This window comes from Crotalus tigris, unplaced genomic scaffold (assembly GCF_016545835.1).
Source record: "Crotalus tigris isolate CLP2741 ecotype Arizona unplaced genomic scaffold, ASM1654583v1 scf7180000019364.2947544272:3078424, whole genome shotgun sequence".
Classification (NCBI taxonomy): Eukaryota; Metazoa; Chordata; class Lepidosauria; order Squamata; family Viperidae; genus Crotalus; species Crotalus tigris.
Genome location: NW_024097500.1, coordinates 1,330,563 through 1,350,281, shown reverse-complemented (window position 1 = coordinate 1,350,281; position 19,719 = coordinate 1,330,563). Strand labels below are relative to the sequence as shown.

Here is a 19,719-nt window from a genome sequence, read left to right as displayed (position 1 = left end):
AAGTTAACAGTCCCAGCCTACACAACAGAGCAAATGCTGCAGAGCACCCAGTGCACTCCCTCCGGAGTCCAGAAGCGGAACTGAATTCCAGGTAAAAGCCAAGACATCATACCACAATACTCTCACATCCTCAGACCCTGCCCGGGAGAAGCCCAGGTTACAAGATAGGATCAATTTTATGCTGAATGATAAAAAAGGTGTGCAACTGGATCATCGTGGCCATTCTTCCCCAAAAGGAAACCAGCCACCTGAGCTACACCTTGCAAGAGCAAAAGGAAACCTAACTGCATCTCTCTCCCCGTCTCCCTCTCTCTTGCTGAAATTTCTACACTGCCCATCTCACCTAAATGACTCTGGGCAGTTTATAAACATGTCAAGAGTGAAAATTTGGCAGCTACATGCCTCTTTGTTTTTATCTTATCATTAGAATAAGGGGGGCGGGGAGATGATACTTTGGAATGGGTTAGTTAGAGCAGGGATAGGCAACCTCGGCTCTTTTATGACTTGTGGACTTCAACTCCCAGAATTCCTGAACCAGCATGGCTCCGCTTGGAAACCTCCCTTTCCCCTCAACATGGCTGGCTCAGGAATTCTGGGAGTTGAAGTCCACCAGTCATAAAGAGCCGAGGTTGCCTAGCCCTGAGTTAGAGAAACGAAACCTCTTCCGTTCTGTGGACGTCACAAGCCAAACACGCCCGAAACGGGGCGAGCGGCTCCTTCTGCCCCGCCCCCTCTCCTGATTGGCTCTATTTGAATAACGGGGCGGTGCAACGGATGCCGGGAAGTGGAGGGAGCGTTTGAACCTCTCGGTCGGGAAAGCGCGATGAAGGCGGCGGGGTAAGTCTTCCCCGCTCCTTTCCGAGGCGGCGCCGGCAGAGCCGAGACGTCCCTTCGCTTCTTCGCCCCCCGGATGGGGGCGCCGAGCTGCTCCGGCCTTGGGCCTGGGTCCCGGGGGGAGTAGCGGTGCGAAGGAGCTGGGCCAGGGTGGGCAACAGCCGGCCCTTTTGTGACTCGTGGACTTCAACTCCCAGAATTCCTGAGCCAGCCACGCCGAGGGAAGACCTGAGCATATATTTGTGTCTTGTAAGAAGAATCTGATGAAGCAGGAGGGCTGGCAGTTAGCACTTTCAAGAAGAGGATCTTGCATGCAGTTGTTATGCCTCTTCTTTTAGATGTGGCACGCCCACCCCTTCTTCACACTTTGTTTGTTTGTATTAATAATGTAATACTACTTAAATTAGCTGCTTTTAAAAGCCTCTGTGGCTGCTTTGATCTTGCTCTACGTTGCTGCAATAGAGCATTCCATAAATCATTTCAGTTGATTGTGTAGTGTGCATCTTTGATTTTATTTGCAACTTATCTGACATTTATTAACTTTCAGAAGAACTAAAACTCCGAGGAAACATGCATTTAAAAAAGCGTCTAACAATAGTTTGAAGGATCCCGTTGGGGTAAGTGGCTAATTTACAGCAGAATTAGCTCTTCAATCAGTTCTCGTATATTGTAGGATTTGACTATGAAAGCTGGACTTCTTTATTTTATGAATTCCTTTGTATATGAATTACCGTAAATGCCGGCGTACAAGGCGACCCGGCGTATAAGACAACCCCGTCTTTATAGCCGGGCCGCATTCCTAGAATGTCGTCTTATACGCCGGAAACTTCCAGTATTTCCAGCGTATAAGACGACTCGGCGTATAAGATGACCCCCGTCTTTGGCGCTGATTTCAGCGCTCGCGGAAGTCGCCTTATACGCCGGCATTTACGGTAGCAATAGCATTTAGACTTATATACCGCTTCAGAGTGCTTTATAGCCCTCTCTAAGCAGTTTACAGAGTCAGTCTATTGCCCCCAAACAATTGGTCTTCATTTTGCCAACCTCGGAAGGCTGGAAGGCTGAGTCAACCTTGAGCCGGTCAAGATTGGCAGCCGCAGACTACCGGCCCCTTGACACAACGCAGGTAAGTCCAAGCGCAGGGCTGCAGGGGCCAGCCTGGCACGGGAAGGGCATGCACCACCCCGCCTGGACTTTCTCATACCGGTAGTTGGTCTGCCCCGTGCTCCGATGTTGGTCCAATCGCTGCTGTGCTTCAAAGCTCTGCATCTCCCCCCATGTGCAGGCCATGCGCTGCTGCTTGTATCGAATGTTGTCCCACCCCCGTGCACTCACCACCTGCTGTACATGGGGAAAATAAGACATGCCCTCAAAATAAGACCTAATGGGCCTTTTGGTCCAAAAAATATAAGACCCAGCCTTATTTTGGGGAAAACACAGTACTATGTTTTTCTGATATGAAGAGGCAAAATAAAGACTGACACTTTTTTTTTTTTTTTGAAAGGTTAGAATTTAGCATTTCCTTGATTCTGGGCAAGTGGTTTTTCACCCAGCTTGTTTTAAACCCCAGAAACAGCAGATGTTTTGTCGAGGCAATTTCAAAGCTTGCCAACCTAAAGCGTGCACGAGCTGCAAACCATTAGACTGATCTTCTGATGCTAGTACAGATGGTCCTCAACTTAGGACCAGTTGCTTAGTGACTGTTTAATGTTACAATGTATCCCCCCCAAATGAGACTTATATCTGGTTTTAGAACTCCAAAACTTGGTGGTGGTCCCCCCTCAAATCACATGACCACATTTTGAGACCTTAGCAGCTGGCCCACATTTACAACTGTTTGCAGCACCCTACTGCCACATGACTACAATTTATGAGCTTTTAATTGAAAACCACCATTTGCTTTCTGTTTCCAGCAAAAACTGCCCCATAACAAACAATAGGTTTGTTTAATGCAGGGGTGTCAAACTCGTGACGTCACATGACGTTGCGCAATATATCGGGCCGGTTTTGCCATTGCCGGCAATGGGGTGGACGCGGCTTCAGTATGATGAAACTGGGCCGCGGGCTGGCAGTTTGACACCCCTGATTTAATGGCTGCTATATTTGCATAATGACTATTGGAAAAAAAGTTGTAAAATCAGGTGGTCATGTGGCCCAACTTATGACTGAAATTGTGGGTTCAATTATAAGTTGAGGACTACTTGTAAACACTTTCCATTCTGATATGTGCTCTGTAAACAAGGACAATCTTAAGCCGGTATTTCCAAATAGTTTAATTTTTCTCTGTTCAGGTATATTGCCGGATCCGCCCAGTCGGTGTCCCAAACCAAGAGTGTTGCATAGAAGTGATCAGCAGCACAACGGTCCAGGTTCACTCACCTGATGGGTACCGTATTGCCCGTAATGGAGAATATAAAGAGGTAGTTCGCATTGAAAATGTGCTATTGTTAGCTGTGGGCTTCAGTCTACACTTTTATTGGGATTGCGTCATTTAAGGCGTTTGGGTTTATCATAGTCTGCATGTATAGGATTGCAATTCCTGTTTGAATTTTTGTTAGTAAGCTTGTGGTCATACTGAGGTTCTATTTAGTGATTCTGTTGCTGGAAATACATAATGCATGAAGAAAAACTTGCTTGTGCCAATACTGATTCACCTACCAAATGGCATTCAACATTATTACAGGGAGATAAAAACTTTCAGATTTTTTTTGTACTAGTTACTCTTTTTCAAGAAAATAGAAAGTATCATTGCTAGAGCATTAGATAAATTGACTATTAGGCAGTTGTGCATTCAAAACTTTGATGCAGTATGAAAATCAATGAGAGGACTAGGTGAAACAGCAAATGGGTAAAACTGCTGGTTAATTGCTTCCTAACTGTTAAACTTTTTTTCTAGGTTCAGTATTCATTTAAAGAAGTATTTGGCACAAGCATTTCTCAGAAACATGTATTTGATGTGATTGCTAAACCTCTAGTGGAAGATCTTATCCATGGAAAAAATGGTATGATGTAATTAAGTTATTAAGACTGAATCTCTCTCTAGACTAGCAGTATGAATCTGCCTTCTAACCACTGCAGTATTAATAGTATTAATATAATAATACCATTTTTGCAGACTGATTAACATTTTTTTTAATGTACAGGCCATGTAATAACTTGTCTTACCATGTCTACTTACTGTTCTTCATTTGATCTTTCTTGTAAGCCAGTTTGGTTCCTCCAGTACTCGGTAAACCTTCCTGGTTTCAAAGGTGCTTTTTCAAGAGGCAACTGGACTTTCTTATTTTTCTTTGAAGACTTTTTGCTTCTTATCCAAGAAGCTTCCTCAGCTCTATCCCAAAGTGATACTATTTGGGGAGTAAAATTTAAAATTTTGGATTTGAAGTTAGATTTACTTCAGAAAGCTTTATAGCAATGTAGTCAACTCAAAACAATTTCGTGCAATAAAGGTAGGAAAAATCTGATTTGCAACAGTGGATTGTTTTGTGATGGTCAACAATTAATTTAGCAAATTATTTTTTTCCCTCAAGGGTCAGGAAAAAGGCTTGGGTAATTATCAAACATTTAGAACTGTTATGTTGAATATTCCAAGCCATTTTTCTTTTAAATTTTAATTTAATTAATTAAGTTATGTTAGATTGTTAATGCTCTTGTATGTAACCTTTTCCCTTGCTTAGATGCAATAACTAATTAAAAAACAATATGAACAACTTATTTCCTGCTATACTACTAACTAGTATAGTGGTAGTACATGATGGAAAATTGTCAAAGAAGGATTAATTGAATCATAGTGCTCAGAACTATGAATAAAGTTCTCAGAACACCTATATAGTTTTGAGCTCAGAATTACCTTTTCAAATTTGAAATGTTTTGAGTCAAAGGTTTTATAATATGGAAACAGGATTGAATATGATAGTAAAAGATCGGTAAGACTGAGAAATTAGAAAAAAATCTTGGAAGAAGGCATCGGGGGAAAAACACCTGATCCACTGCATTGCCAAGTCCGTTGACAATTGATGATTTGGACATCTTGGTAACTTGTTATATTTAAAAGTTTCTCATCAGATGGCAAAAAAAAAAATATGGCAAAGTATTTTCATGCAGTATATAACAAAATTAATGGTGTCTCTGTGCTTTCGAATTCTAGGTCTCCTTTTTACGTATGGAGTCACGGGGAGTGGAAAAACGCACACCATGACCGGCTCCCCTGGGGAGGGAGGTCTGCTTCCTCGTTGCTTGGACATGATCTTCAAGAGCATAGGGCCCTTTCAGGCCAAGCGCTACGTGAGTTCAGTCTCCAAGTCTTGGGAATTGGCAGCTTAACACAAATAGGAGGGCCTAAAAGATCAGCCAAGTTGACAGCCATAAGAGATGGATGAAAAGAAGGAGGAGCCTTTGAAAAGAAGGGAAATTGGGAAAGAGAAGGGGGGAAAGCAAGTGGAGATGAAGTACCCTCCTGTTTCCACAGTTTGCTGAAAATAGGTTGTTCTGAAGGAAATATCTGATTGTACTTAATGCTTTTTAAACGTTAAAATTATGGGAGGGAGGGAGGCAGGCCTGCCAGTCTCAGGTAAAATCATCCCCCTTTTTCAACTGAACTCAAGCAATCCTGGCCAGGATCAAAGGCTCAGCTGCTCTCATTACTGTTGCATAACTAGTTAAATAACACTTTCTGGGTATCTCTTGGTAAGGGACCCCTTATTTTTCCCATGACCCTTAATCCCCAGGTTTTCAAACTTGATGATAAGAATGGAGTCGAGGTACAATGCGATGTGGATGCTTTACTTGAACGCCAGAAAAGAGAAGCACTTCCAGTTCCCAAGACACCGGTGGGCAAGTAAGTGGCTCTGGCTGACTGGGATAATTCAGGAATGTGGTGGATGTTTCCTGGAATGGGTAACTGCAGATGACTCTCACTCACCTTGGCAGGCGGCAGATAGACCCTGAAATTGCTGACATGATTAATGTGCAAGATAATTGTAAACTGGAGGATGTTGATGAAGACAGTGTCTACAGCGTGTTTGTGTCTTACATTGAAATCTATAATAACTACATTTATGATCTTTTGGATGAATCCCCTTTTGATCCCACAAAACCAAAGTAAGTAGTTTTTCTTCAATTGGGAGCTATGCTAACAATCCCGCTGTAGTAAATGCAAATAAAATTGTAGTCTAGTGATTTAGATTCAAGGAAAGATAATATATATAAATAGCAGATTATAGATTCAGCGGTTGATCTACATCCAACCGCTTGGGGAAAATAGGTTCTGTCTGGTTCTAAGCCTGCCTAACAAGACAGTAGCAGCATCATGCTGTTTTGAGTGCTAAATTCAGAGAGACGTAGCTTTCCCATGTTCATAGCCTTTGAAAATATGTTTTAGAAATCCTCTTTATCGAAACATTGCTAAGTATGACTCGCTTTTAAGGCTGGTGTTTTTCCTGCTGATACTCTTTGGTTTAGCCTGGGTATAACTATTAATTGCTGCCAAAATTTGGACAATTCTTTAACAGGGGCACAGGAATATTTTTCAAGTAGCTGCCACAATTGAGTGATTCTTAGAGAAATGCTCTTCAGCAGAGTATTTAGTAATGGGGGGAATTATTTTCTTTGGTTGGTGGAACAACTGTGGCCCTCCCTTGCGGAAAGCTGACTTCACATATGTGGACATTACCCTCCATACTTTTGTAGTAATTGACGGTTACTTTCTACCTGGTGAAGCTACTAATGTGACTGTTGCTCTTTATTGCTAGTAGTTTGCATGGGCAAGAGAATATGCTTGCAGCCCCGTGTGTAATCTGGATGATCTGTGTTTCCCTCTGTCCGCTTTGCTTGTGTGGATAAGCTAACATTAGCTGTCAATTAGTCTCAGCAGAAACTAGAATGCATTTATCTAATTCAACATTGTTTTAAGTAACTGTCAAATATTGATAACTGACATCATTTGAACATCCCTGTTGCAGGTTTCCTCAATCCAAAATTCTCCGTGAGGATCAAAATCACAACATGTATGTTGCAGGTTGCACTGAGGTAGAAGTTAAATCTACAGAAGAAGCCTTTGAAGTGTTTTGGAGAGGTAAGAAATGGAATTATTTCCTGAAAATGTCACTTTAAGTACTCCATGTTAAATCATTTGGCTTGAAGACAGTGAATTACTGAGTAAAAGAGCCATGAGGGATGAAAGGAGACATCTTTTGTTTATGTTGTTCCTCTATTGGCCAGCCAGACAATCAGCTTTCCCCTGAAAAAACCCCAAAGGACTTGGGCACTGTATGAAACCCCCCTGCCTCAGAGCCATGAACTAAAAATCATGCTGAACCGTGTCCCACTGATCTGCTTTTTTCTTTTTTTAAGCCTTATGGTGCAAGTGATTATAATGATAAAATGACTCATCTATAAGGTGCAGCATTTCTCTTCTGTCCGTATTTGCAGATGAGCGTCAGTGGTAAATTACAGCAGTTGCATTTGATAAGTTAGCCTATCTCAGGTATCTTAGTTTAATAATTATAATATTGCACACTGTTTTGCCCAATTAAAGGTTACAACAGGCATGAGTTTTAATACTGGAAGGATGAATGGATGGATGGATGGATTGCATTGTATGGCCACTTATCTCGCCTACACTCACAACAAACAGCAATCCAATAAAAAAAGTTAAAGATACATGGATAAAAATCAATAACCTCTTGAAAACAAAAATAACCATGGTCATCAGCAAAGTCCATCCTTGCATCAAGCTGATCAAAGCCATTGTAAAAGCTCCCCACCATTGTCAACCCGCCAAGCACAGTGGTATAGCCATGTTGCTAGGGCCTTCCCGAAGGTTAGCAGGTTGGGGGCAACCTAAGTTGTGGGGAGGGGAAGATATTACAAAGATCATGAAAACAGCCTACATGGTTTTGCCTTTTCTGATAGGGAAGGTGCTCCAATCTTCTGTTGTTTGGGTTGTTTTTCCCTTCATTCATTCCAGGTCCACAATATCCTTTGAGAGATGATAGCTAAAATTCTGCCCTGACTGCGTTATGATGATTTTGGACTCTACTTGATCTAAATATTTTTTTCCTTTCAACAGGCCAAAAGAAGAGGCGCATTGCACACACTCAACTGAATCGGGAGTCGAGTCGTTCGCACAGTGTATTTCTAATTAAACTGGCTCAGGCTCCTCTCAGTGCAGATGGAGATAATGTTCTGCAGGTAAAATTAAGATTGGCTAGCAAACGGATTTCTTTCTTTTGTCAAGAGGACAACTTTTCAAAAAGTGATAATTGTTAGACCAGTAGCACAAGTCATGATAAAGTGTTGCTGAGACTCCTGGCTCCATTCTCAGCTTTATATATGTATATGTAGTTTTGCTTCCTGATTGAAAACCATAATATTTCTTCTCTTGCAGGAGAGAGAGTTAATATCCTTGAGCCAGTTATCACTGGTTGATCTAGCAGGGAGTGAGAGAACAAACAGAACCAAAGCTGAAGGAAACAGGCTCCGTGAAGCTGGTGGGTGCTTTGATACCAATGAATGGGTGGGTGTGTCTTCTTCCAGTCAAGGAGACTCTGGAAAGAGTGCAGAGAAGAGCAACAAAGATGATTAGGGGACTGGAGCTAAAACAAGGAACGGTTGCTTGAATTGGGTTATGTCTAGTTTAATGAAGAGAAGGACTGGGGGGGGGGGAATATGATAGCAGTGTTCCAACATCTCGGGTTTCCACAAAGAAGAGGGAGTCAAGCTATTCTCCAAAGCACTTGAAGGTAAGACAAGAAGCAATGGATGGAAATTAATCAAGGAGAGAAACAACCTAGAACTAAGGAGAAATTTCCTGACAGAACAATTAACCAGTGGAAGAACCTGCCTCCAGAAGCTGAGAATGCTCCAACACTGGAAGTTTTAAAGAAGAGATTGGACAACCATTTGTCTGAAATGGTACAGGGTTTCCTGCCTGAGCAGGGAATTGGACCAGATGACCTCCAAAGTCCCTTCCCAAATCTGTTATTCTATTCTGTTCTATTCCATTCCATTCCATTCCATTCTATTCTATTATTATTATGGATTCAAATGGAACAGTCCTTTCAAGTAAGCACGATATACTCTTTTAAACTGTCTTTCCCAGCAGAAAGAATCAGGGCTGACTGACATGTGAGGGAAGCCACAAAATGATCACAGAGGCCAAGGGCCCCTGAGAAATATGGAAGTTTTTTAATGTTCTTCTCTAGCCAGAAGATTTTTCTGGCTCTTGGTTCTCTGTATGTTTTTTCCATATTATACTTATTGGAAATGATAGATTAAAGTTTGGAGGAAAATTAATATGGAATTCCTTTAGTTTTGAAAAACTATCCAGATGGAGAATGTTATTTTCAATTTAATCCCAAAGAATTTGAAACATTCTCAGTCCCGGCTGTTACTAGGCAGAAATAAGATAGCATCTTTACCTATTTACATTTCAAGCCACCTTTTTAAAAAGATGGGTATGCATTGGGAAGATTGTTAGGGTTATTTGGGTGGAGTTTTCCTTATGAAATATAATTCCTTTTTAGTGATGTTTAACTTGTGGATTTTCCTCTGAGTTAGAAAATAATAAGTTTTCTGGGCAATTGTATGGAAGTGGTTTGGCACAGTCTTCTAGTTTTTTTTATACTTTCTAGTTTAGTCGAGAGTCTTGGGATTTCCTCATAGCCCAATGCTAAATCTGCCAAGATTGGCCTGGTGTAGCACCTGTTGTGAATCTTCCCCTTATACTTTCCATAATTTAGCTAAGGCTTTTGACCACTGTCCAAAGTTTAGCTAAAATGGTCCTTATATTGGAACAGGAAGTTTCTCTTTCCCTGTCCTTTGCCAACCAAGGAGATTGAAAGTGCAAAGTGGCTGTTTCCTTTTCATAGGAGAGGTAATCCCATGTCCTTTCAAAAACAGGGAATTAAATTCTTACAAAGTTAAATTGTTCCATGACTAGGCATCATATCAGATGGTTGTGAGACTAGTGCCATTCCCTCTTCCAGGTAATATCAATCAATCACTGATGACATTAAGAACCTGTATAGAAGCTCTGCGAGAGAACCAAACCTATGGGACCAATAAGGTGTGTAGTTACCTATTTCTGTAGAGTTTTTCCTCCTTTCCTCACTTTCTCAGTTCCTCAACTCTGAGAATGTTTTGTTCTGCTTGATTCTTCAGATGGTCCCTTACCGAGACTCCAAACTGACTCATCTTTTTAAGAATTATTTTGATGGTGAGGGTAAAGTACGTATGATTGTCTGCGTGAATCCAAAGGCAGAAGACTACGATGAGAGTTTGGTAATTTAAGTTGGTTGTTTAACGTCCGTTGCTTGAATTTACAAAGACTGGTAGCACGCTCTATATATACCTTGCTACTGAGTTAGCCATCCTTTATAGAAACTTTTTAAAATGCTGGAGTATTCTTCCAAGTCACATTTCAGAATAGGTGTGCTGTTTATCAAGTTTATATGGTTGGTCGTCTCACTCTCGGTGGCAGACAATAAAATCAAAAATTAAAACATTCAGTTAAAATCAGTTAAACATTAAACATGGATAAAAAAATAAAGCAAAATCGTGAGGAGAGATATTATATATAACACAGTGGTACCTTGGTACTTGGCTGCTTCAAAACCTGTTGAATTTGGTTCTCTATGTATTTTGATGTGAAAATGTCCTAGTACTTGACCTTTGTTTAGTACTCAACATGCTGCTATAGGAAGAGGGGGACAGCTGTGAGGAATGGACAGGAAGTCAGCCATGCTAGGAAGGTTGCTGACATAGGAAAAGGGACAGACAGACAGTTGTTTCCAGCTGAAACAAAGGCTTCGGGATTCGTCCTTTTTACTACCCGTTGTATCTCTCAAACGAAATAACGCTGAGTCCCAAGGTACTACTGTATAGGCAGCACATGCTCCCTCTCTGCAGGGGATCCCCAGGCTTGTGGAAATTGCAGGCTTTGAGAAACATTTACAAGAAAACAAACAAGCTCAGAGAAGACCAAGCAATCCACTGTTCAAGTCTGAGCTACAAATATACTCTTTCATTCTTCTAATATGCTTTTTTAAAAAATCTTGATAGCAAGTCATGAGATTTGCAGAAATCACCCAAGAAGTGGAGGTTGCGCGACCTGCTGACAAACCTCTATGTGGACTAACTCCTGGTCGGCGATTTAAGAACCAGGCTTTCACGGAGGAGCTCTCTCGACAGCTAGAAATCCGAGGTGGACCAGTTGATGGAGGTAAATCTTTAGGTTGGTTAGCCCACCTGAGACTAATAACAAATGAAATTCCTCCCCCCAGGAATTGCCTTATGCGGTTCTTCTGCCTTTACTCACCATGCAGACTCTGATCTTTGTGGATTGCCACTCAACTAAGTGGCCTGTTTTGTTTGTCTAGACAGAGGCCCCTGGGTCAGGGAATTGCTCCTGCAGAGCTTCCCTCCAGTGCCTTCTTGTGAACTTCTGGACATCAACGATGACCAGACCCTGCCTCGACTGATTGAAGTACTTGAAAAGCGGCACCACATTCGGCAGAAGCTTTCAGAAGAGTTTGCCAAAAATGGTAAGTGCTTGGCACCGGCTTGTCTTGTCCTGGGTATAAGTGAATAAATTGTGATGTTCTTCATGGAAGGCAAAGAACTGAGCGATTGCTTACTGAAATCAGCAAATGCACAGTATACGTCTGAAAAATAATCAGAAGAGGTGGTAAGTCTTCCATAAAACAGACTTCCATAAAAAGCTCTTAGAATTTGTGTTTGTCCAAGATCCTGTACCGGGAATTTCCATGTTGTAATTGCTGTAAATTTGGGGACCTTTGCACACCTTAGGTTGTGCATCGTTATGCCCATTCTTGGATTGGACACTTTGCTCTACAGTCACTGATGCCCTCATGACCTTTCATCTGGATTACTGCAATGCACTCTACATGGGGCTGCCCTTGAAGAGCATTTGGATGCTTCAACTAATGGAGAATGCAGCTGTATTCCGTCAACCAAGGCACTAGGATGTGTGCCTTCTCTGCTGTAGGACTCATTTCATGGTTATAGTAACATGGCAATAGTTTTACTCAGTGACAATATATATTTATTTTATATTGTTTTAATGTTTCTCTGAATAAACAGAATCACTTGTTTAGATAGACAGCTATAGAAATCAAGCATCTTTTTCTGTTCTAGTCCTGTGTGTAAAGAACATGTTGCAAGAACTTGATGCCAGCATTGTATCCAAAGAAAACCTTGCACAAGTGAAAGTAGCTGAAAGAGACAAAATCATAACAGGACAGAAAACGGAGATTGAGCGACTAGAGAAGAAAGCAAAAACTCTGGAATATAAGGTTTCTGTTTACTGTTTGATGATTAAGTATAGCACTCATTTGTAAATATCTCTGCTCAAAAGGAAAATCTTGAATTTCTGACGTGCTTCTCCATTTGCTGATGTATTTTAAGATAGCAAACTTCTTGACATGAGGCAGACCTGAGGGGTTAGCAAGCTTTTAAGATAGTGGGCAACATCAGGCAGTTCAAATTTTGAACACTAAAAGGGCTACCCCAATTTACCCAACAGATTTCAAAGCATAATTTTTGCAAACTACTTCTGTCTTGTGGTGGTTGCTTATCACTTTTATGGGTATCATTTGCAACGCGGGATCTTGCTTTGCCCCAAAACAGAAAAGTCATGCTAAATTTTGTGGAGGCGAGTTTTCAGAATAGGAATTGCATTGTAATCTCTCATACCAGATTGATATCCTGGAGAAAACAACAGCAATTTATGAAGAAGAGAAGCGCAATCTGCAGCAGGAACTAGAAAGCAAGAGTCAAAAGCTTCAGCGTCAAGTTTCAGACAAGCGTAGACTGGAAGCTCGTTTGCAGGGCATGGTGACAGAGACGACAATGAAATGGGAAAAGGAATGTGTGAGTATAACTGGTTTACTGATCCACGGGGCTGGGAAGAAGCTCAGCGGTTTCCTTTTCACAATAAGAGACGTAGCTGGAAGGGTTTAATGCTATCTCTGGAAAGTCTGGCTAACTTTCCTTGACTGCTGGAATGCTGCTTTGGGCTGTTTGTTAAGCGTTTCTGGGACTGTATCCTATGTTCATTCTTGCATAAGATGCAAGTTGATCTTTCAGACTCCATTACAGAAGGCTGAGGCTTTGTGTGGGCATCTCCTATTTCTTTCTTGGTGATACTTTTCTCTACCAGAAGAGTACTTTATTGCTATAATTTATTCATGCAAGATTTAAGTAAACAATTGGCAGCAATAATTTTTAAAAATTAAAAAAGACTACTAGAAACATACAATAAATGTTGTAACTGCAGTAAATCTTCAGAATAACATAGTTGGAAAGGATCTTGAGGTCTTCTTGTCCAACCCCCTGCTCAAGCAGGAGACTCTATACCATTCCAGACATGGCTGTCAAATCTCTTCTTAAAAGACTGCAGTGATGGAGAACCCACAACTTCTGAAGGCGCAAACCGTTCCACTGGTTAATTGTTCTCACTGTTAGGAAGTTTCTCCTTAATTCCAGGTTGCTTCTCTCCTTGATAAGTTTCCATCCATTATTTCTTGTCTTGCCTTCTAGTACTTTGGAAAATAGGTTGGCCCCTCTTCTTTGTGGCAGTATTGGAACACTGCTATCATGTCACCCCGTCGTTCTTTTCACTAGACTAGACATACCCAATTCCTGCAATCGTTCTTCATGTCTTTTAGTCTCCAGGTCCCTAACCGTCTTTGCTGCTCTTTTCTGCACTCTTTCCAGAGCCTCTACATCTTTTTTATAATATGGTGAGGAAAACTCAATGCAGTATTCTAAGTGTTTTCCTGCAGTTTGCTATAGTAACGTAGTTGATAATTTTTCAAAATGTAATATTTCAGCAGGCATCTGTTTCACTTTAGAGACATGTCCTTGCAATCAAAACTCATCAGCCAATTAATTTTGCGTTAGTTAGCATACAGAGTGTAATTGTAGCCTTTCTTTACCATGCAGGAGCGGCGTGTGGCAGCCAAGCAACTGGAGATGCAGAACAAGCTTTGGGTGAAAGATGAGAAGCTAAAGCAGCTAAAAGCCATCGTCACAGAACCTAAGAGTAACAAACCCGAAAGGCCTTCACGGGAAAAGGATCGGGAGAAAGCTCTGCAAAGATCCTTGTCACCTCCTCCAGTACCTGTAAGCTTCTTTTGGGATTGAAGGTGCCCTTGTCTCTGCATACGTTCGCCTCTGTGGCAAGTGACTCTGAGAAGTCAAAGTACTGTGGCTGGGAGTGTATAGCTCAGCCAGGAGAATTCTCTGTGAGCCATCTCCTTGAATTAGCTTCGACTCTTTCTGTTTGTGCATGCTTTCTCTTTCTAACTCTGCTTAGTATAGAGCAAAAGGACATGGGGCTGAATTCTAGGAAGGTTTTTGGTAGTGTTCTTTTTGCCTTATTCGCTAACTGCACCTTTCTTCAGTTTTCTAGTAACTGTATCACTCACCTGCCTAACAACCATGATCCACCTGCCAGAAGCCAGCCACAGCTGCATAGGCGTTCAAATTCTTGTAGCAGCATTTCCGTGGCTTCCTGCATCTCGGAGTGGGAGCAGAGAACACCTACTCAGCACAGCAAGCCTCCTGGCAAGGGGGACAGTGGCCTCCCTAGAGCCAGGAGTAGACTACAGGAGCCAGAACAAGCCAGGCCCTGGGTTATGTCAGACAGAAGGCGAGGCATGTGCTGGACAGGAGTCCTGACAGCTTCCAGCACTAGAGGGCCCCTAGAGCTAGAAGAGGACTTGTGCTGCAGGGTTAGTGTTATGTCTCCGCTGCGGTTGCCCCTGTGTGAGTGGCTGGTGATTGTGGGCACTGCCATTGCTAAGAAACACACCTCACCATCATGGGAGCTGCAGACGCAAAGCAAGAGAACAGCTGTCATTGGTAGAGCTATAGATTCCCACTTCCTTTTAAAAAACAAGGGTTAATCTGAACTAGCCTCTTGCTGCCCAGGCCAGCTTTGTGCTCTCCATCAACCCTGAACGGTGGTCCTGTGAGGTCCTGTCCCGTTCTTGCCATTAATGCTTTCACATTATTTGATAATGTGTTTGTGTTTACATATTTGTTTACACGACAAGTCTTTAATTTTTGGTAACTAGTTTGAATTAAACTAAGTAGAAATTAGCTTTTCACATAAATCTCAAATTACAAAAAAATGCTTACTTTGGAACTTCAAAGAAATTCTGATGTCTTGCAGTGATGCCCTTAATAACAAATGCTGCAAGTCTTTATAAAAATAGTAAAAGCTGTTTAGGCCTGAAAGAGTTTACTACTCTGCAGCTTGGGAACTGCTCGCTGTTCCCTGCCTTTTTCTATGTTCATAATAGTCGTATGTAGAAAGTGCACTATTTTGCATTTTGTGTGTGTGTGCAGGCTGATCTTTGAATGGTTTCTAGGCTGCCCCCTGCTATTCTACATTTCTGGGAGTTGCAGAGGGCATAAAAGCAGAACCTTTGGGTCTGGCCTCAAAACGTGACATTGTTTTCTGTGCTGGTGCTTCTGACATCTTTGATTTTGCATGCTGAAGCCTGGAAGGATCTTAAACTTCTGACCCAAATTTATTGGTGGAGGGCTTCAGTTAATCTGCAGGTATCAGCGTGTGCTTGGTTTTCCTCTTCTTATATTACAAATAATTATATTGGAAGAGTATATAGGATCTCAACAGCAAATGCTGCAAATTAAATATCTGCTCAACTATTGGTTAAACCCTGGAAGATGCACTTCCCAGAGATAAGCTTAGGAAACTTGCCTACTAATTTTTATAAAATTCTTTTTCTGATCTCCCAGAATGCTCCTCCTGTTCGCCTTCGTCACAGGCGGTCTCGCTCAGCAGGGGAGAGGTGGGTGGACCACAAACCTCCTTCCAATATCCAGACTGAAACAGTCATGCAGCCACACGTCCCCCACGCCATCATGGTAACCTCTGCAAACGAGAAAGCACTGGCAAAGTGTGACAAATACATGCTGACACACCAGGAGCTGGCCTCTGATGGGGAGATCGAGACAAGGCTGATCAAGGTAAACTCTCGTGTAGAGGGCTCTCCTGGGTGGGAGCGTTCTGTGTGGTGCACCATGCTTCTAAAGAAATCCTCCAAGAAAATGAGCTTGTTGGCCACAGAGTACAGGGAGTCCTCAAGTTACAAACGTAGTGGAGCCTGCCCATTCCATTCGTAACTTGAGGATTCGTAGGCGTGAATGGCGTATCTTGAACACCATCGCTCTCTACTTTCGCTCACGCATTTGCTAAGGAAACATTTGTACCTAGGGGATGTTTCTTTATTCTGCTACCTAATTCTCCACACTGCAACCAGGGAAGCTTTTCTACAATTTCTGGGGCTGTTGGAAGTGTTAAACTGGAGCAAGACTGTCAGATTGTATAATTTGTTACTCAGGGCTGTAGGCAAATAGTGGTGGAAACCCAGTGGGGCTTTTGACTGCTGTGGGCTCTATTCCTGTAAAATGGGTGTAATTTAGTTGGTTTGTACTTCTGGAAGATCAGAAAAATAAAACCTTTCTAGCTTTACTTAAGTGTGTGTAAGAATGTAGCGAAAAATAGCTTGTTACTTTATCAATTGTGCCAATAAAAATTCTCTGTTCAGAGATTTTCTTAAACAGATTTTGTTTTCAAAAGGGTGATGTTTTCAAGACAAGGGGAGGTGGACAGGCTGTTCAGTTCACTGAAATAGAGACCTTGAAACAAGAATCACCAACAGGGTGAGTCACATTCAACCCAAACGGTTTTACCTTTTCATGTCTCACTTCAGTGTGAATGGAAACTGATGTGATTCCTGGGTGTTAGTGGAGATCGTGACCAGGCCGTGATTTTTTTGTGCATGACTGATTAATCGAGGTTCATGCAGAGAAGTCCTGTGGGTATATTCTGCTCCTGGATAAAATTGTAAAAATGCAGAGTAAGCAAATGGAATTACAAATTGGAAATATCCCCAGGTTAATATAAAATAAGAGCAGACTTGATTGATGCCAGTCTGTGTCTGGGCACTTTCAGGCAGGAGACGGGCCTCAGAATTTTCAATCCTGCCTCTGAACTGTTTCAAACCTTAATGACTTTTTCCTTTTCTGATTCTTCCAGACGCAAGCGGCGATCCTCTCCGTCAAGCCCTCGCCTCCCCGAGGAGGCTTCCGAGTCAGAATGGACTGATGTGGAAACCCGGGTAAGTCAGGAGTATCTTTGGCAGAGGATGGGTTGGATGATCTCGAGTCACCTCTTGACAGCTTTGCCTGCCTTTTTTTGGCCAGTGTTCAGTCGCAGTGGAGATGAAGGCAGGTTCCCACCTTGGACCTGGCTATCAACATCACGCTCAGCCCAAGTAAGTTCTCCGTGTTCCTCCCATCCTGCAGACTTTCTTCGATGCTCCCGAGAGAGACTGGGTGCGACTGTACGAGCTTTGGGGGAGGGGGGGGAGAGCCGGGTAAAGAGCTAGGGTTTAGGACTGAAAATAGACTTCACTATTGAGGTTTGGCCTCTTGCAGATAAGTGCTGGCTTTGCTGTGGAAGTGATCTGTTCAGCTCAGGGAAGAACACTGACAGTTGTGCGAGACATTTTAACAGGCAGGAAACAGGGCATCCGAGGTAAAAAGAGGTCAATGCGAGTTCTTTAAAATAAAAGGCAACCATTAACATCCAGGCAAACCTGCACAGCCTACTGGTTTTCTAGCTACAAGGAGGGCTGGATTGCACAACCTGCTTGTCCTCCATGCAATCTCCCCGGTGGCTCCTGAGTTTCTGCTGCTCCCACTCCTTTAGCTTTATTATTCAGCTGTTTAGGCTCTTAAGTCATTCTGGGATGCCAACTCCCCTTGGCCCATTATTCCATTTGTTTCCCCCCCCCTCCCAGCCAAGCTATGGCCCTGGGACAACGTTCAGAAAACCTAGGGTGGTGGTAGAGGGAAGTGTTGGAAGAGCTTGCCTCCTCTGGGGGAAGAGAGTCACATGCACCAGGGGGTCGCTCCGAGAATTGAAAAATGTCTCAGGATCCTTGCTGGGAAGGTTCTAAGTAAATGTTTCAATCCACTTTTAAGCTGCCTGTTTGTTCGTATTGAACTGTAGACTTTTTGATCATGATTGGGGATAACAGTCTTGTCCTTTCTTTGCAGACGCAGGAAACCATGAAGCTTTGAGATGTCTGCTGGGGCTACTTTTCCAAATAAATTTTCAGGCTACATAGCTGGCTATGCTAGAAAGTGACAAAAGGGAAAATAAATAAAAAAGTGCTTCTCTTGACCTGCATCTACATCATGACTTTGAGGAAGATGACCTCATTTTATTATTTTATGCATTTCTCTATCTCTTTGTAAGGTTTTTGCCTCATTTTTCTTCCCGTGCTTCAACACTTGTTTCCATGTCTATCTTTAGGGGACAATGTATTAGACTGTTACTATTTATTTGTCATCATGCACTTTAGTATCTCTGGGTAGCATTTTGAAAGTTGCTTTTAGAAGCGGCTGTCTTTTGGGTTTCCTTTAAAACTATGGTGCTTTCCTCAGGAATGTTGTATACAGGAGACAGCTCCACAATTGACAGTTTTGTTTTCTGCCATATAATTGAATTAATAGGAAAGGTTCTTTGCTATACAGAATTTCAGTGTATCATGATGATTAGACAACTTTGTAGTGGCAGACCCACAGCTGTTGTGATTTCGTCAATTGAATTTGCAAATAAAAAAATCATTCATAGCTTCCTACACTCAGTGCCCTTTCTGATCTGCCCTGGCCATATTGAGAGGAAGGATCATTTATTCAGAGAGTTGCAAAACGGAAGGGTTCCTGTTCCCTTAATCACATTCTGTGTAAACACATTTTGAAGGCCAAAACATTCACGAGGTTATGCAATAATTTTTTTTTTTAAATTCAGGTAGCATGCGCTAACCACACCACTGAAAGAAATGTTAACATTGCTGTTGCCATTGCCACGAAGGAGACCTTTGGAACCCATCTCCACTTTGTATGCAGTCTCCTCTTGTTCCTGACACAGATACCCAGGCTCTCTGCCACCCAGGGCTTGATGGGGAATCGCGGGCATCTCCTCTCCTAGGTGAGACCATCAATCAGAAACTGACAGTGTAGGACAGCTGCATGTTTCCCTTCTCTCTCATTGGCCAAATTTTGGAAATGCAATTCATTCAGCTACAACATGGAGTCTTTTCACTCATCTCCCATGAAATGGAAAGAGGGAAGGGCAGCCCTCAATCGTACTGCTGTTGAGGGATCGTATCAAATCAAATGGTGTTACACTCCCCTAGTATGCATCTGAATACGGCTTCTTTGAAAACCGAGTTCTGCCCTGTCTTCTGTTAGTACGTTCTCAAGGAAAGATTGGGGCAGGGGCTTCTCCCCAGCCTCCATGGAGCTCTTGGGCAAGTTACTCTCTTAAGCTACAATAAAGAAACATGGAGGAAGCAGGCCAGATGAAGTGGCAGAAGGCAATTGGGGGGTCCTTGGTGCTCTCTGACGACTTGTTTTCTTGCAGATGATTCATTACCCAAACTGGGTAACATCATCAATGTTAGTAAAGAGGGGGGTTTGCTCTCAGTTGATGTTCTAGTGCAGGGGTGTCAAACCTGCCGGCCCGTGGGCCAGAAGTGTCATGCCGAAACTGCATCCACCCCATTGCTGGCAATGGAAAAAAGGTCGCAATATGTCACAACACATCACGTGAGTTTCACACCCGTTCTAGTGGCTGGCCCTATCAGTATTGGTGGGGGTGGTCTTGGAGGTTCTTAAGTTGAGCTATTTGCTATTGCCTTGTTTGGCAGTTCCTTGGGTAGGGTACTGTTCACTTGATTGTTGAAGAAATTTCCCAACAATGAGATCAATCAGTGGAATGGCTTGCCTCCAGAAGTTTGAAGGCTCTACCACTGGAGG

General features: G+C 42.5%; 1 protein-coding gene across 3 annotated transcripts; it reads left to right on the top strand.

Moving 5' to 3' along the window:
• The first annotated feature begins 653 nt into the window (after positions 1 to 653).
• Positions 654 to 18,539, top strand: KIF23 (kinesin family member 23). 3 transcript variants are annotated; one of them, XR_005558952.1, is made up of 24 exons: positions 654 to 837; positions 1,382 to 1,451; positions 3,126 to 3,254; positions 3,731 to 3,836; positions 4,982 to 5,118; positions 5,562 to 5,671; positions 5,764 to 5,934; positions 6,795 to 6,907; positions 7,904 to 8,025; positions 8,222 to 8,324; positions 9,822 to 9,901; positions 9,997 to 10,116; positions 10,897 to 11,056; positions 11,214 to 11,378; positions 11,992 to 12,149; positions 12,553 to 12,726; positions 13,801 to 13,980; positions 14,262 to 14,591; positions 15,625 to 15,855; positions 16,469 to 16,551; positions 16,928 to 17,009; positions 17,095 to 17,165; positions 17,329 to 17,428; positions 17,953 to 18,539. XR_005558952.1 is itself a non-coding variant. In XM_039362012.1 (23 exons), the coding sequence occupies exons 1-23, from the start codon at positions 824 to 826 to the stop codon at positions 17,966 to 17,968; spliced, it is 2,925 nt and encodes a 974-aa protein (XP_039217946.1). In that variant the 5' UTR covers positions 654 to 823; the 3' UTR covers positions 17,969 to 18,539. The 3 variants fall into 3 exon arrangements, 2 of the variants coding, with proteins under 2 accessions (XP_039217946.1, XP_039217947.1); XM_039362012.1 differs by lacking the exon at positions 17,329 to 17,428; XM_039362013.1 differs by lacking the exons at positions 14,262 to 14,591; positions 17,329 to 17,428.
• Positions 18,540 to 19,719: the final 1,180 nt, after the last annotated feature.

Excerpts from the sequence above, each read along its gene's own strand:
- KIF23 (XM_039362012.1), top strand. Across the intron at positions 1,452-3,125 it reads GTTTGAAGGATCCCGTTGGG|GTATATTGCCGGATCCGCCC; the intron begins GTAAGTGGCTAA and ends TTCTCTGTTCAG. Across the intron at positions 5,119-5,561 it reads CCTTTCAGGCCAAGCGCTAC|GTTTTCAAACTTGATGATAA; the intron begins GTGAGTTCAGTC and ends CTTAATCCCCAG.